The sequence below is a fragment of the Stegodyphus dumicola genome, chromosome 5, assembly GCF_044657685.1.
Source record: "Stegodyphus dumicola isolate Sdum_Otavi_A_Nest chromosome 5, ASM4465768v1".
Classification (NCBI taxonomy): domain Eukaryota; kingdom Metazoa; phylum Arthropoda; class Arachnida; order Araneae; family Eresidae; genus Stegodyphus; species Stegodyphus dumicola.
This window is the reverse complement of record NC_140772.1, coordinates 223,333,184-223,349,760: the sequence shown is the minus strand read 5'-3', so window position 1 is coordinate 223,349,760 and position 16,577 is coordinate 223,333,184. Positions and strand designations below refer to the sequence as shown.

The window sequence follows — 16,577 nt, the reverse complement described above, 5'->3', positions numbered from 1 at the left end:
GAACAGTGGCAGATTTCGATTTCATTAAGAAAGAAACTTCATAATTTTGTTCATAGCAATTCCCACATAGGCCTGCTTTTGCTAATAAAAGTTTTTCTAATGTGTCATCACTAATAATAAATCTAAATTTAGTTCTCGTTTTTGCAACAACACTGAAAATCCTCTCACAGTCTGCATTACTATGGGGAACTGTCAAGATGGCCAACATAATTCTAGACAGTTCACTATATTTTAAAATTCCATCAGCACCTTTCAGTTTTCCAATTAAAATCCACTAGGTGTCGATACTAGCTGATTTTATAACTTCATCCAAGTTTTCTAATTGCAAACTGCTGTTCGAACTGTTTCAATTTTCCCTTCCTTTTAGAACTCCTTTCAAGATAATAACAAATATCAACAATGCGTTCATCCACATTTATTGGTAAAGAAGCTGCCGCTTTTTCAGCTGCTAAATTTAAGAGGTGACAGGTGCACCTCATAATCTGTAAATCTTAATTTTCCTTCCTTAAGATGCCTGCAACACCAGTCTTCAAGCCTACCAATACTGGTGCATTATCAGCATCAAGTGCTAAGCAATTATCCAGATGGACTGCATTTTCTTTTAAAGTTTTAATAATTAGTTGTGCTATATTAAAGCCTGTCAAATATCCTTCTAAAGTGGGGACAGAAAGTAAACTGCACTCATTTTCTGAAGACTCTGGATTAAAAAAAGAAACAACAATTGGAAACAGTTTTGAATCGGCATTATTGCTTCCATCCATAGAGAGGCAGAACTCAGCTGTTTTAATGGATTCAATAACTGAAGATTTATTTTTCAAACTCTTTTTTTTTTTTAACAACTACACCTGTTTTGGTTCTTCCACTTGAGTATTTTTTAGTGATTTCACTATCGAGAAACATTTTTCTAAATAAAGCTGCAGCATGATACGATACATTCAGCGGCAGGTTGTGCTCCAGTAAAAAGGCAGATAACAGACATTCAGCATTAATAACTTTTTGGTCCTTTGTTTCCGAAGAAAAATGTAATTTTTCGTTTTTTTCAAAACAACTCATGTTGTCCTTGTGTTTTGTGTACGCACATGTTTGAGAACATCCACCCTTCCACCATGCGAAATCAAAAAATCAAAACGACAGACGGTACACATTGCAAATTTATGACATTTCCTTGAGGAAATAATGGAAGGAAAGTCAACTGTGTGCAATTTTTGAAACGTACATGAGTATTTCACCTTTCTTGCAGACATAATAAAAGATGATAATTTCTAAAACTACGAGGGAGAGTCAAATGAAAACCATAATTATTTTTTTTAATATTATTTATTGGTCACACAGGGTACAGAAGTAAATCACTTTTCAACATAGTCCCCTCCTCGTTCAATGCAAGTCCACCAGTGCTTCGGAAGAGCCTGAATACCTGCAGAAAAAAAGTCTTTTGGGCGACGGCACAACCACTCATGCACCGCGTTGCATACCTCTTCATCGGAGTGGAACTTCCTGCCGCCCATTGCTTCTTTGAGCGGACCAAACAGATGGAAATCGCTTGGTGCAAGGTCTGGCGAGTAAGGGGGATGTGGGAGGTATTCAAATTTCAGGTCTGTGATGGTTGCAACCGTTGCACGTGCCGTATGGGGCCGTGCATTGTCGTGTTGCAGCAGCACACCAGCTGACAGCAATCCACGTTGTTTCGTTTTGATGGCAGGCCGGAGATGATTTTTTAGGAGGTCCGAGTACATAGCACTCGTCACATAAGTTCCTCGTGGCGTGTAGTGTTCCAAGATGATGCCCTTTTCGTCCCAAAAGAGGGTCAGCATAACCTTCCCTGCAAACGGCTGTGTCTGAAACTTTTTGGGTTTTGGTGATGAGGATAGGCGCCACTCCTTGCTCGCTCATTTTGTTTCAGGCTGATGGTAATGCACCCATGTTTTGTCACTAGTGACGATTCGTGACAGGAAGGCATTACCGTCACGTTCAGCACGCCACAAAAGGTCTTTGCACGCATCAACACGTCGCTGTTTCAGTTCAGGCGTCAGTTGTCGGAGCACCCATCTTGCAGACACCTTATGAAACCGGAGAACATCATGCACAATATGATGTGCCGATCCATGATTCATGTGTACACATGCTGCAATTTCGTCTTATGTCACACGGCAGTTTTCCAAAACGATGGCTTGAACGGCTGAAATAGTCTCTGGAGTCATTATGCGCCGAGCCTGGCCGGGGTGTGGAGTATCAGCCACGGACGTAACACCATTTGCAAATTTCCGGCATCATTCATAGATTTGTGGCTGTGACAAACACGCATCTCCATACTGAACCTTCATTCGCCTAAAAATGTCAATTGGTTTCAAACCTTTACTTCGCAAAAACCGAATCACAGAACCCTGCTCCTCGCTGGTGCATGTGGCTAGTGGGGCTGCCATTTTGGAACTGTTGTTACGCCGGTGTTTGTGCGTCTGCCGGCTGCTGCCACCTAGGAGACATCAGGCATACTATCGCAAACAGGCATGCCAACTTACAGCTCACTGGGGCCATATGCGGATTTTTATTTCTACTTTTATGGTTTTCAGTTGACTCCCCTACGTATTTCCCGAAGGCACGTGTACTCACACAACTTAGGACAAGATGAAAGAAATAACTAAAGAACATCCAAATAACAGCTTGCTTTGTGCTTATTGGCTAATATATGGCAGATGACACACAGTGGAGCTTGATGCCCATTGGAGAATTGGAGAACAACATTTCTGGATACGTATATGCTCTCACTCACAAAGCAGAAGTTCCTATTTGATTCGCAAGGTTTTGTTTTAGATATAATCTAGAGAAAATTCAATTGCTTTCAGACGTCCAAAAATCTTTTTTTTTTTTTTTTTTTTGTTCATAAGCCAAGTTCCATAAAAATCGTGAGAAATTTTAAGAATAAGAAAATGTCGGGAGAAATATATTGTAAATCGGGTTGGCGGGAGAGCGGTCGAAAATCGGGAGTCTCCTGCCTAAATTGGGAGAGTTGGCAACTCTGTATGTTGAAACACCCAGAACACCTGAATTATTAATTATAATTTTAGAAAAATAATGTGGATAAATTAGAAAATTACATTTATTCATGTTCCAAAATTAATAAGCACAACACACTTAAATAACACTATACAAGAAACTGAATATTATTTACAATATACATTAAAAAAAATTTATTCATAAATATACATCAATTTTCTATGTACATAAGGCTTCATAATATATAGCTTTGAAGAGCTCCAAATCAATCGATACATAGTTTTCTACAAATTATGTTTTTTCTTTACATATCTTTAAATCACTGACAGCAGTTCAACTTTAAAGGGAAAAATCACAGATAAACACACTTTACTTTAAAAGACACTTTTTTTCCCCATCTAAAATGACACAATGAAAAATAAATAAGCATTTACCTTAAAACAAAAGGAAGGAAAAAAGCAGAGTCATGAAAATTTATAAGTACAATATTTAAATACTGAGGTAAATTATCATTTAGATAAAACTCGAATTAATTGTTAAATTTTACTGGCTTTAAAAATAAGTAACATACGAGAAGAGAATGAATCGTTTTAAAGTACAGTTTTGTGTACAATGAAAATTATTAAAAATGCAAAGCAGAAGAGAATGAACAATTTTAAACTACAGTTTTTGTACAATGAAAATGATTAAAAATGCAAAACAGTTGGCTAGTATTTTTTTAAAAATTAAAATCTAAAACATCTTCTCATATGTATAAAAGTATCTGGAAGTATATGAAAGTAAAAATTTGGTTTCAACAGAATTTTTACAAACTACAATATAAAAATGTACAGTATCACATGCAGCTGAATTCAGCTAGTTTCTTAACATCCTAGTTATCAAAACCCAACAGATTGTCACAACGAATCCAACCATTCTCTAACATGAAATTGACAATCTCCAAACACTGTTCTTTATTAAGACCTTGAGGTTTCAAGTTGAAGGATTCAATACTATTGCCTTTCTGTTTTTCAACATCTGCCTATTAGGAAATAAATGAAAAATTTTTAAACAGCAACATTTACTTTTATGCAGGATAAAATGAGGAATCATCAAAGGAAAATATAATTCATCTTCATATTAACAATAACAAAGTGCAAATTTGAAGAATTATTATAACTATTAATTAAAATATCTCGTCAGTTTTTTTGGCATTAGTTAGTCATTTAAATATACACACTCTTATAGTTATATCTTTAATAAAAATAGAAATAAATTGAGTAAATATAACCATAGTAATAATATAATGAAGCACTTTTACATAATAAGCACCTCTTTAAATATGAAGAAGGACCACCTTTCACCCTTCAAAACTGCCAACACCGAGCAAACCACTGACTGGACAAGGTGCTGACAGGTATCTGGTACCCTGCAGTCACCAACTGGTCCTGCAATTCCTGCATATTTGCGTGGTGGTAGTGTGGCAGCACAAATTTTGTTTCCCAGGTGGAACCAGAAATATTCGATTGGATTCGAGGCAGGTAAATGGGAAGAACAAGACATGACTTCAAATTCAACAGAATGTTTTTCAAACCACTCCCTGACAATTTGGCACTTATGATATGGTGCATTACTTAGTTGGTAAACACCATCACCTGCCAGAAACACTGTTGCCATGAAGGGGGCACATGGTCTGCAATGATGTCACAACAACATTATTCTAAGAGAATGATGGCTACTAATGTGCCTCACGAAAACATTGCCCACATCATAATACTGCCACCACTGTCTTATATCTGGCCAATTGTGCACATGGGTGCCAGGGCTTCTGTTGTAAGTTGACATATTCATGACTAGCACTGAAATCGCACTCATCAATGTGATTGACTGGAAAACATCACCATTTGACTTTCCCCTATTCTTCTATGATCCAATGCCCATGTTCCTTGGCCCATCACATGTGCTGTTGGTGATTACATTATGTCAGCATAGGCCTGTACACAGCATTGTAAGCTGCACCTGAGAAGAAACGCAATGTCTTGGTCACCACTGTGTTAGCTGCTGGTGATTTGTCATTAGTCATGGTAAACAATGTGTAACAGTCTCCCATATCCCCTGGATTCAATGCACTGTTGCCAACAAACTGCTGGCCAGTGACTTATTGTTTTACCATCTATACACTACTTTTGATTAATACTCACAATGGTTGGATATGAGCAGCTAACCAAATGTACTATTTCTGAAATTGATGTTTCCACGCATTCAGCCATAATGATTTGACCTTTACTGAAATCTGATAAACGAACTGCTTTTCCCATTATGTTGCTAAACATAATGGGATTACATATGGAAAACAAAAACAGTGCGTGTATGCTTAATATACAGGGCGGTTATAATTAAAATTACACTTTGAAATGGTCATAAAAGGAAAACTACTGGACCAAATGTTATCAAACTTGGTAATTGTGTAAAGGAGGTCATGGGAATTTATTTTCCTCAAAAAGAAAAAAAAAAGTTCAGAAACTCACCACCAGGGGAGAAATGGCACTGTATGTAATATTGTTAAACAAAATAAGACATCAGTTTAAAATGTGTTTATCGTTTCTGAAACATGTTACAAACCAAGTTCAATGTGGCGCCCAAAACTTTCTGAAAGCAAGTTAAATCGTATTACTGCATTTTTAACAGCAGCTCTAAGGATATCAGGAGGAATGTTATATACATGTTGGTGTATTGCAGCTTTCAATTCCGCCAAATTTTTTAGATTATCACCATAAACAGTGCTGGCATAAGCCAATGCGATTTTGATAACCCCATAAACTTCTTCATTTTAGAAATGATTAAAAACATTTTAAACCAATATAAGGCCAAATCATGGCCGCAAATTCAAGGTTCAAAAATCACAAATTAGCGATATGTAAGAAAACGATTTCACTAATTTGTGGTTTTTCACTGATGGATTTCTCCATTACACTCACGGCGCACTCGACTTTTATCGTCTTTAAAGCTTTTAAATGCCAACTTTGTTAAGGTCAACGTTTCTTAAGGGTATGCAACATGTTAAACCCATGTAACAAAAGGTTAAATTAGATTCCAACCCTTATTTTGTTTAACAATATTGCATACAGTGCCACTTCCCCCTGGTGGTGAGTTTTGAATTTTTTTTTTTTGCAGAGAATAAATTCCCATGACCTCCTTTACACTAGTGCCAAGTTTGATAACATTTCATAAAGTAGTTTTCCTGTTATGATCATTTCAAAGTGGAACTTGAATTACAAACACCCTGCAGAACATCATCAGCCATGTGTGCACTGTGGTTTAGTCTCCGGTAAAGCTCACTGTTCTAGGTGAAGGATGGTCATTATGTAATGGCTCTTTGGTGTACATCTGCAATCTAAATGATTTTGTCAAAACGGTTTATTACATTACATCTCACTATTGTCACTTGCATTCAGTTCTTTATACAAACAAAAACAAAAAGATTTGCTTATTTTACATTCCCTAACTAATTTTTAAATTTATTGTGTAGTAAAAAATTGTATTACAAGAGTAGAAAAAAATATTTTAGTCCCTAGTGATGAAGCTCTTGCTATGCTTAACATTTTAACTATATCCAGTTTTTTTTTCTTACAATGCTTATTTTACAAAAGCTACAGATTTCTACTTTACAAGTCTGTCATTGACTTGACTGCCTCATTTTCAAAAAGAAAACTATAAATTTCATTATAATGCTAAACACAACAATGTCTGCATATTTTTTTTTTTACTAATCCTAAAAACTCTTCCTTTGCACTTGCTAATAAAGCTTCAGCTTTAATTTTGGTGACAAAATATATGCTCAAATTGTACTGATAATGTGGTAAAGGCAATAAGGAGCGCGCCTTGCGCCCTCCAATAAATGTGGCAACCCTAGAGAAGTTTCTTACGAGTAGACAGCAGAACGAGACGAGCCGGCTGTCGGGAAATGTGAGCGAAATTCCAAAATGAAGCTTAATTTTTATTGTGCACTATGCCTAGTTAATGTTTATATTAATGCAGTAAGAACATAACCTGTGATATGGAATGCGAGGATTGGTGGTAAAACATATAGGTAACAACATGATAGAAATCACCATAATGGTGACCCACACTGTGTTAAATCAGGCCGTATGAACAGTTCTCAAGCACTTTCGGTTTTGACTACAAGCCCTCACTCAAGATCTCAAAACCAGAAGTAATTGATTTGCCGGTTTTCATCCTCCGAATCACAGATGAGTAGTAGTGGTGTAGTGGTGTAGTGGTGTATTTAATTATGGCAAAGCACACTAGGGCTATCTGCCTAAGGGGAGGGATGCCTTTGTGGAGGACTTTCTTAGGGAAACTGGCTCGTATACACATTACACATGGGGAAAACCATGAAAACACCCATGCAGCCAGCCCGTTCGATTCGAACCTCGGACCAAACTACCAGTGTTCAGCGACTTTACCGCTCGGCCGCTGGTGAGCTGACAGATGAGTAGCAATTATAGATTATTTTATAATTCTGATTTCTACTTATCATTTAATTTCATTTTCTTTAAATTTTTGCTTTTATTTTTGGCTTAAAAACCTTGCACAATGTCTGATGTTCATGCCGTCCAAATTGCGGTTTATAACCAATCAGACCCATCTTTATGGTTTATTATGTGTCAAAGTACCTTTGCTCTTGATTGTTCACTCTATTTTGGCAGCAGTTTCCAATTTAACTGTAGATAAAGCTTCAGAAATTGCCGAGAGAATTTTAGAAGTAAATCCAACCCCAAGGACTTGTGCCATTTCTTGCACAGTCGATCAGTCTCTTGAGGATAAATTATTTAAAGAAATAGAAAAATTCTGTTTGCTGGTATCATAGACGTTTTGGGAAAAAGTGTAGAGAAGACAAATGTACAAAACCTTGTTCATGGCAGGGAAACGAAACCAGCAAAGAATAGAGGCAACTGATTCTTTGTCTCAAGTTTCACGTCACCTGTTCGTTCGTGACCGTAGAACAAACCTTTCATTCTTGGTCGATACCGGCTTTGACGAGTCCTTACTTCCAGCAAATAATTCTCAAAAATGGAATTCTCCCAACAAACATTTTTCGCTGCTAATTCTTCAACTTTTCATGTTTATGGTCAAAAAACACTTTCTTTGGCTTTCAAATTAAGAAAACAGCTTACATGGACTTTTCTTCTAGCAAATGCTAGTACACCCATTCTTGGAGCAGACTTTCTCCATTTTTTTGAATTGGTGCCCGATTTCAGAAACAAATGTCTCAAAGATTTAAAAACGCAGTTTAAAACCGTCAGCTGCGTGAAAAATGCAGGCATTTATTCAGTAAAAACTGTGTTTGGTGATATACCATATCACAAAATTTTAAAAGAATTTTCTTCAATTACTAAATTACGAGATCCTAACCAACCTGTTAAACACAACACCGTTCATTATATCATAACTAAAGGTCCACCTGTGGCTGCAAAACCTCGTCGGTTAGCTCCAGATCGCTTAAAAATAGCAAAACAAGAATTTCAAATTATGATGCAATTGGGGCATTTGAGACCTTCGATCAGCAATTATGCATCCCCACTTCACATGGTTCCAAAAAAGGGAAGTCTGGAATGGAGACCTGTAGGAGATTATCGAGCATTGAATGCTCAAACAATAAAAGACAAATACCCTATTCCATGCTTAGCTGATTTTACTGCTGCATTGCAAGGTACTAAAATTTTTAGTCATGTTCGACCTGATTAAGGTACACCATCAAATACCAATTAACCCAGCCGGACATCCACAAAACCGCCATGTATATGCACACCATTCGGTTTATTTGAAAGTACCCGTATGCAATTCGGCTTATGCAATGCATCCGCGACTTTTCAGCGTTTTCTAGATGAAGTCACGCAGGATTTAGAAGGTTTTGTTTATGCTTTCATTGATGACTTGCTCATAGACTCTAAAGATTCTGAGGAACATTGCAGGCATTTGAAAGCTTTATTTTCCAAACTTCAGGAATATGGACTTTGCATAAATGTTTCAAAATGCACCTATGGTCAAACGTCTATTGATTTCTTAGGTTTTCACCTTAGTCAAAACGGAATTGAACCTCTTCCTGACAAAGTCAAATGTATTTTAGATTTTCCTTAACATACCACTCTCACTCAGCTTTGCCAATTTTTAGGCATGTTTTAACTTTTACAGATGTTTCATACCTAAAGCAGCAAACATATTCTTTCTTCTTTAATAAAATTGTTAGAAAGCTATATTAATAAAAAGAAATCTCGTTCTCATGTTCAGGATTCATCCCCACAATTAAATTGGAACGAGAATGCTGAACAAGCCTTTATTGCTGCCAAAAATGCCATTGCTCAGGCTACCCTTTTGAGACACCCTATTCCCGGAGCCCAGTTAAGCATCTGGGTAGATGCCTCAGACGTCACAATAGGCGGCACACTTATGCAGTTGTCTCAACAAACATGGGAACCTATAGTATTATTCTCTATGAAAGTCAACAGAAATGGCCCACGTACGACACGGAATTATTTTCAATTTATTTTGCAATTAAGAAATTCCGACACATGTTAGAAGGCAGAAATTTTATCATTTATACAGATCAAAAACTGTTAATATACGCTTTTAAACAGAACCCTCATAAATGTTCACCTTGACAATTGCACCATTTAGATTTTATTTCTCAGTACTCTACTGATATTAGGCATGTGCAAGGTTCAAAAAACGTCGTTGCTGACGCTCTTTCAAGAATCGAAATTGATTCCATAACAAAATCTCCATTTTTGGATTTAAAAAAATTTTCGGAAGCTCAACGGCATGATACGGAGGCACAAGACCTTTTCAAAAACAATACATCATCTTTGAAAATGGAATTTAAACCGTGCCAATATTCTTTGTTTCACATCAACGGACATTCCTCGTCCATTTGTTCCGAATTCCTTTCGCAGACTCATCTTTAATTATGTGTATAATCTGTCACATCCACGAATACCTACTACAAAGCTTATTTGTTCTCGTTATGTATGGTCCGATATGAAACGTCATATCAAAAATTGGGTGAAAACTTGTGAATCTTGCAAAAAATCGAAAATTACTAGGCATACCAAAGCACCACTGAACACATTCTCTCTTCCTGATGCACGTTTCTCAGAAATCCATATGGATATCGTTGGACCGTTACCTCCATCAGAAGGCAACGTGTACCTTTTCACTAATATATAGATTCTCCAGGTGGCCTGAAGCCAATTCTAGAGCCATACTCAACTGTTGGATATCTCAGTTTGGCTGTTCATCGATCATAACAACAGACCAAGGTTCTCAAATGAAATCCGCAATTTTTGCAGAATTTAAGTGCATTTTGGGTAGGAACAGAATCACAACAACAGCCTATCATCCAATGTCCAACAGCATTGTTGAACGATTTCATCAACATTTAAAATCTTCTCTCTAAGCTCACGAGACCAATAACTGGATTGAAACACTACCAGTTGTTATGCTTGGTATTTGAACAGCCGTAAAGGAGGACCTATAGTCATCTTGTGCTGAACTGGTGTACGGCACAACTCTCAAGCTGCCTAGTTATATGATAACATCATCTAAGAATTGCAGCTACTACGAAGCTTATTTGTTCTTGTTATGTATGGTCCGATATGAATGTTCGTTATGTATGGTCTGATATAATCGTTATGTTTGGTCCGATCTAAGATATCTCCGTATGACACTCAATTTATCATGAATCTTCGGCATAAAATGCAACAATCAAATCCAATAGCAACATTTGCACATTGCCAAGAAAAATGTTACGTAAGTGCTACCTTAAAGTCGTGTACGCATGTATACTTACGTGTCGATCGAGTAAAGCCACCTCTGTGCCAACCATATACAGGTCCGCATAAAGTTCTTTCTAGAACGAACAAAACTTTCACAATTGATGTTAACGGTCTGAAATCTACTGTGTCTATAGACCGTGTGAAACCAGCCTATTTGCTTTCGGACTCTAATTTGCCTGAACTGAAAACAAATAAAGACTTAAAGACAGTTCAGCAGAATAAATCTGCAAACGAACTCTCTAAGACACAAACTGTCACCAGATCGGGAAGACATGTTCACTTCCCTAAGAAACTTGCTTCTTTCATAACAATTTAAAACGTTTTTTTTTAAATTCATATCATAACATATTTTTTGCTTTTTCATGTTTATTATATGTGTCATTACCTTGTTATATATTGAATTGCATTTTGATCTTTTCTTATTTTATATTCTAATTTTGTAAATATGAAAAAATACCCGACAATATGGATCCTCTGAGATATTTTCATAACCTGATGTCGTTCCTTTGAATGGCCATCAAAGGAACTGGGGAGGGGAACACTGTGGTGATGGTGATAAGGAGCGCGCCTTGCACTCTCCGATAAATGTGGCAACCCTAGAGGAGAAGTTTCTTACGAGTAGAGAGCAGAGCAAGACGGGCCGGCTGTCGAGGAGTGTGCACGAAGTTCCAAAATAAAGCTTAATTTTTATTGTGCACTATGTCTAGTTAATATTTATATTAATGCAGTAAGAACACAATCTGTGACATGGAATGTGAGGATTGGTGGTAAAACATATAGGTAACAACAGGATAGGAATCACCATAATAACAATACTTGTTCTTATCGTGTTATAAATACGTTTATACATGCTTTACCAAGATTTTTTAAGGTGTTTTCAAAATTTCTTCAAATTTTAACATTATTCTTCTAGATCAATAGTTCTCAATCTTTTCTGTCCCACATACCCTCTTCAACATTGCTAGAAGATCATTCCCCTCCCTCATTTCCAAAACTTGAAAAATACAGATTTAGATAACTTTGTAATCTGTTTCATAAATTACACAACACAGTATTGAAAAGGTTGGTAAATACCAAAACTTGGATAAAAGTAGCTTTTTTATATTCATTAATTAAAATTAAATACTTACAGCTAAATAAAATGCTGACCCCCTTTCCCCCTGACACTATGAAGGGAGAGGAACTTTAGACATAAGATCTGGTTTCCATATTTTAAAATATAATTCACTTAACAGCATTTTAGAAAATTTGGTACTTTTCCGTTTTGCCGGCGCAAGCGATAAAGTCGCCAATAATGGTACAACCGATGCCAAACGGAATATTCTCGCTGGTAACCTTTTACGCCTCATTCAAATAGTTCAGTTTTATGTCTAAGGCCATTTTCGGCAATTAAATGAATTAGGATGCAATCACAGCGCTTACCCGAAGCCGAAAATATAGAAAAGGTAAAGTCAAGGGTTAAATTCATCAATTCTAATGAGAATGCACTAGTGAAGTAAAGCACTGCAGTTTTACATAATTTCTGAGTAAGCTATTCGTACGAATTGAAGTATTTCTTGCATTTAAACTTGTGTTCCAAATTAAGATTTAACTTGAAATTCATGTAGATAATTACTGAGAGCATTATATTTTTGTAGAGTAGTATACGTGAGATGAGATCGGTTGGGGTCCCGTGATATGAACAGGCGGAACAGGATGTTGAACCATGAAAGCATAGTAAATTCTTAAATTAATGTCTTTTTATAAATTTATTGTCTTTATTTATTGGCTTTTTATAAAATTTTAAGCGATATTAAAATGTTTATGCCTTCAAAAAAAGAATTCTTAGGACTAACCTTTTTTTCAATATTTTTTGTGTATAATGTATGTTGTCGCCAATAAAGTCTGCTTGGCGAGATTTGCGCCGGCGAAACGGAAAAGTACCGAAAATTTTTATGATGAAGCATTTTTTAGATATTATTCACTATTTAGCTTTTATTATCAATTTAGAATTCTATTATCGCTATAGTATTAATAAACCATATGTCCCACTTCTAATTCAGTGTTCTTCTTCAGATTTCAAAAACCTTGAATATGTTAAATCTATTATGCAAATGGATAAATGCCATCATTAATATTAATTTTTTCTATGGTGGTCCCTTCTGCAACAGACCAAAATCATCTCGTACGGTAAGTGTGTGGTTATGTTAGAGACATTTCATTGTATAAGAATATCCTGATTGCCAGGTAATAAATAAATAAATGAAAAAAAATTAAACATACCTTAAAATTCAGTTTGGTACATATGCACGCACGCACGCATGCACACACACACACACACACACCAAAAAAAAAGTAAACTTACAAATATTAAAACTGCTTTATAGGCAATATAATAAGCTGGTCTTAGGTTCATTGCTGCACACAGCTGAAAGGAAAATTTCTTATTTAGTAATTAATCACAATTATATAAAACAAACATATGGTTATACTTTAAATTTACTGTCCACATAGTTTAAAGTAATACATTACTTATGACACTCAGCCAACTAATTAAACAATTTAAATCATGATTTCTCAAATTCACAATTTTCTCCTTCTAGAAAATAATTATTAAATTTAATAACAACAATTACATTAAGTTACATAATAATTACTAAGTAATACTGTTAAGTTAAAATTTTGTTCTGGATTAATGCAGAATAAAATTTTATCAAAATTTCCTTTTGAACTTACAGTTTGATTATGCTACATTGTTTATACTGTATAACAGGAATGGGAAACAAGTTGATTGTGCAGCAATATTAGGGCAATCACAGACAAACCTTTAGCCTAACAGTGATAACATAGTATCATTGCTTCTAAGAGAAGTGTCAGTTTTTTTTAACATATCTGCTGCAGAAAAATGCAAGTACTTTCTATTTATGTTTTAAATTAAAACTGTGTGCTTGTACACTTTTTTTTTTTTTTTTTAAATTTTAGTACAGTCAAAAGTCATTAATCTGGACACCCATAATCTGGAATGATCTATAATCCGGACTTCAAAGCTACAAACTTTTTGCGCATGCGCGTAATACCTTTACGCATGCGCATAATACATTTACGCATGCATGCTTAATGTACAACGGATGGTATAAGCTAAGCTAAAATTATCTAATTATCTATTTCAGTTAATGTTGCAGATTGCGTTATTCCTTAATCTTCGAATTGGATTCGGCTTATTATTTTTTAAAGACTGTTAGGGCAATTTTATAAAAGTAAGTTGGAACTTTCAATTATGTCAAACAGAATTTCCGATGCTGGATCTACAAAGAGAAAGCATGTTTCGATGTCCATCAAACAAAAAGTTGGAATTGCTGCAAAAAATGGATCGCGCAATGAATTGGAAGCTGATCTGTCAGCACTATCCTTATCTTCAGGGCAGATGTTTTTATTTTATTCGGCTTATAATTCCTTACTAAACGTAGTATTTCATCTTGATGTACTTCGTCTTTGATATGATTTAAATCAAATTCCTCGTCATTATAAATATCATGAATACAAATCAAATAGTTTTCTGGTTGCAATTTTCTAATTTCAACTATGCGTAATGTACGCTTTACACATGCGTGCATTGAAAGAAATGTTTAATAAAGTAAACAAATAAATATTAATTTTTTTTTTTTGTAAATTTTGATACCCTTTAGATCATAATTGCTCTTTATTTCATAAATTACGGTTTCATATTTTTAATTTTATAATTTCTGCATGCCATCTTACCAGATTTAAACTAATGATCTATAATCCAGAAAAATCGATAATCTGGAATTGCCGAAGTCCCGACGAGTCCGGATTAAAGACTTTTGACTGTACCTATTATGCCAAAAATATCAATGATTTAGAAATTTCATGAAGAATAGGAATTTTTTACAATGGGGAAAACGAGTATGGACCAGCTGCTAAAAATACCGAGGTGAACTGTATGCATGCTGCGAATGAACGACAGAGTGGTGAACAAACTGTTTCACATCTTCCTGTGGATGACAAGTCTGAAAGGACTATATCTTCAGATTGTGATATACAAAAAAGGAATACACCTCAGAATTTCAGTGGAAAAGTGTTTGACCCGGGTATCACTTAATGAAAAGACTGAGATTGAAATTCATTATGAACATTAATTTGTATAATTTAAAATTGTTATGTGTTTAATTTGTGTATATAACTTGTACATAGTGTAAATGTTTGTTTCTTTAGCTATGTTATCTGTATGTTTTATTACTTTTGTTTGTATCGAATTTGGCTTCTGACCAAGGGTTGTACTGCCCGGGACGTGCAGTCCTTGGGAGGGGATGGTGTTACGAAATGTACAGGCGTAGTAAGATGGCTTCCCCGCAAAGCAGTTTTAGGGTTGCCATAAAATGGAAAGGGAAGGCAGGGTTGCCACATCTAGCAAGAAATCGGCAATTTGGCAACAAAATTGGCGATATGCCATGGATGGATGGAGAACCTTCTGGAATTAATTCTTACCGGTTTAGGCCAAAATGTTCTCAAACACAAGCCGAAAGCTATATAAACCTTGCTTGTCCACAGTCAGTTAGAGTGTGCCTTGTCTAGCGAACTGATAGTCATTGAGCGAGTGTCTCGAAGTCTAGCGCCGAGTTGGTCGTCGAGTGCATCGAAGTCTCTTAGTGTATTGTGGTTAGTGTATTGTCGAGAGAATGTGTTAAGCTCCGGGAATGACTGAACCGAGCTGTTCTCTGTGTGTCGTCAAGTGCATCGCGAGTTGTGGCGTGGAGAGCCTTGAGAGTACATAGAGTTCCGAGAACGACCGAGCAGAGTCGGGAGCTGTACTCTGGTGCTCTGCAGTGAAGCTGTCTCCACCGTTATAGCCTGATAACCTGAAGGCTGTGTTACTGATTATTCCAGCAAGTGTATAGTAGATCTTCGACGACTGTAAAACGCGACTTTGGAGCTGTCTTGATTAATATTGGCTAAATAAAGTGTGTTTCGATATTCCATCAAGAGCTGTCATCGTTATTCACTCCAAATCTATAAACCCCATACGAACATGAAGAAAGAAAATAACTTAACAACTGGTGTCAGAAGAAAATAATGCAACAATGTAGTAAAAAATAGCTTCTTTATAAATATAAATTCATTAAATGCATAACATATGTATCTGAGACCAAGACTGAGGATGAGAATGATACTAAAGACAGTAGCCAATTTTCGTTAACTTCTGTGTGAGAAGTAAGATTTAAATATTTTTACTTCAGATCTAATTATTTTACCATTACACTTTTACCTTAAGAAATACATGTTGACTGAATGTGTCTTTCGTATATGTTCAAACACATACGAAGGAAAAACTTTAGGCAACATTAGTATAATATTTTAAAAGATAGCTTTTTCTTAGAAAAATGAGATGAAAAAGAATGTGATCCCCACATAGCTGCCAACCTTGAAACATGGAAATTTGGGAGGTTTTAGTATGAAAACTAGGAATTTGCAAAAGTTTTCATGCTGTGTCATAATGCTATTTCAAAAGAACTGTAAACAGACTTCACAATTCACATTATTAAATTTTCTGTACTTTGTGTTTCTGATATAAAATATATAAATTTTTAATTACACATTCCATATACATTTTGGCTACTTGTAACTTTCTTACATTTTTATGTTGCAAAAATCCCAAGTAGGAGAAAATGCAATTATTTATGAAAATACATTTAAATTACGATGAAAAGTACCACGAGTAATTAATGTGCATACTACTGTGTGGACAAACTTAGTAATGCACTATTTATTGATGAA

At 35.6% G+C, this 16,577-nt stretch overlaps 1 protein-coding gene across 3 annotated transcripts in view; it reads right to left on the bottom strand.

The window, feature by feature from the left end:
* Window positions 1-3,170: 3,170 nt before the first annotated feature.
* The window catches only part of LOC118192155 (transcriptional adapter 2-beta-like), a 73,380-nt gene continuing 59,973 nt past the window's right edge, over window positions 3,171-16,577 (bottom strand). For 2 of the 3 annotated variants that reach the window (XM_085817709.1, XM_085817708.1), the window contains exons 15-16: window positions 13,150-13,212; window positions 3,171-4,012 (exon numbers count right to left, since the gene is read on the bottom strand). In XM_085817709.1, coding sequence (XP_085673835.1) covers window positions 3,863-4,012; window positions 13,150-13,212 — 213 coding nt within the window. In that variant the 3' untranslated portion in view covers window positions 3,171-3,862. The remainder of the gene's footprint in view (window positions 4,013-13,149; window positions 13,213-16,577) is intronic. The other variant, XM_085817711.1, reaches the window with a different exon arrangement.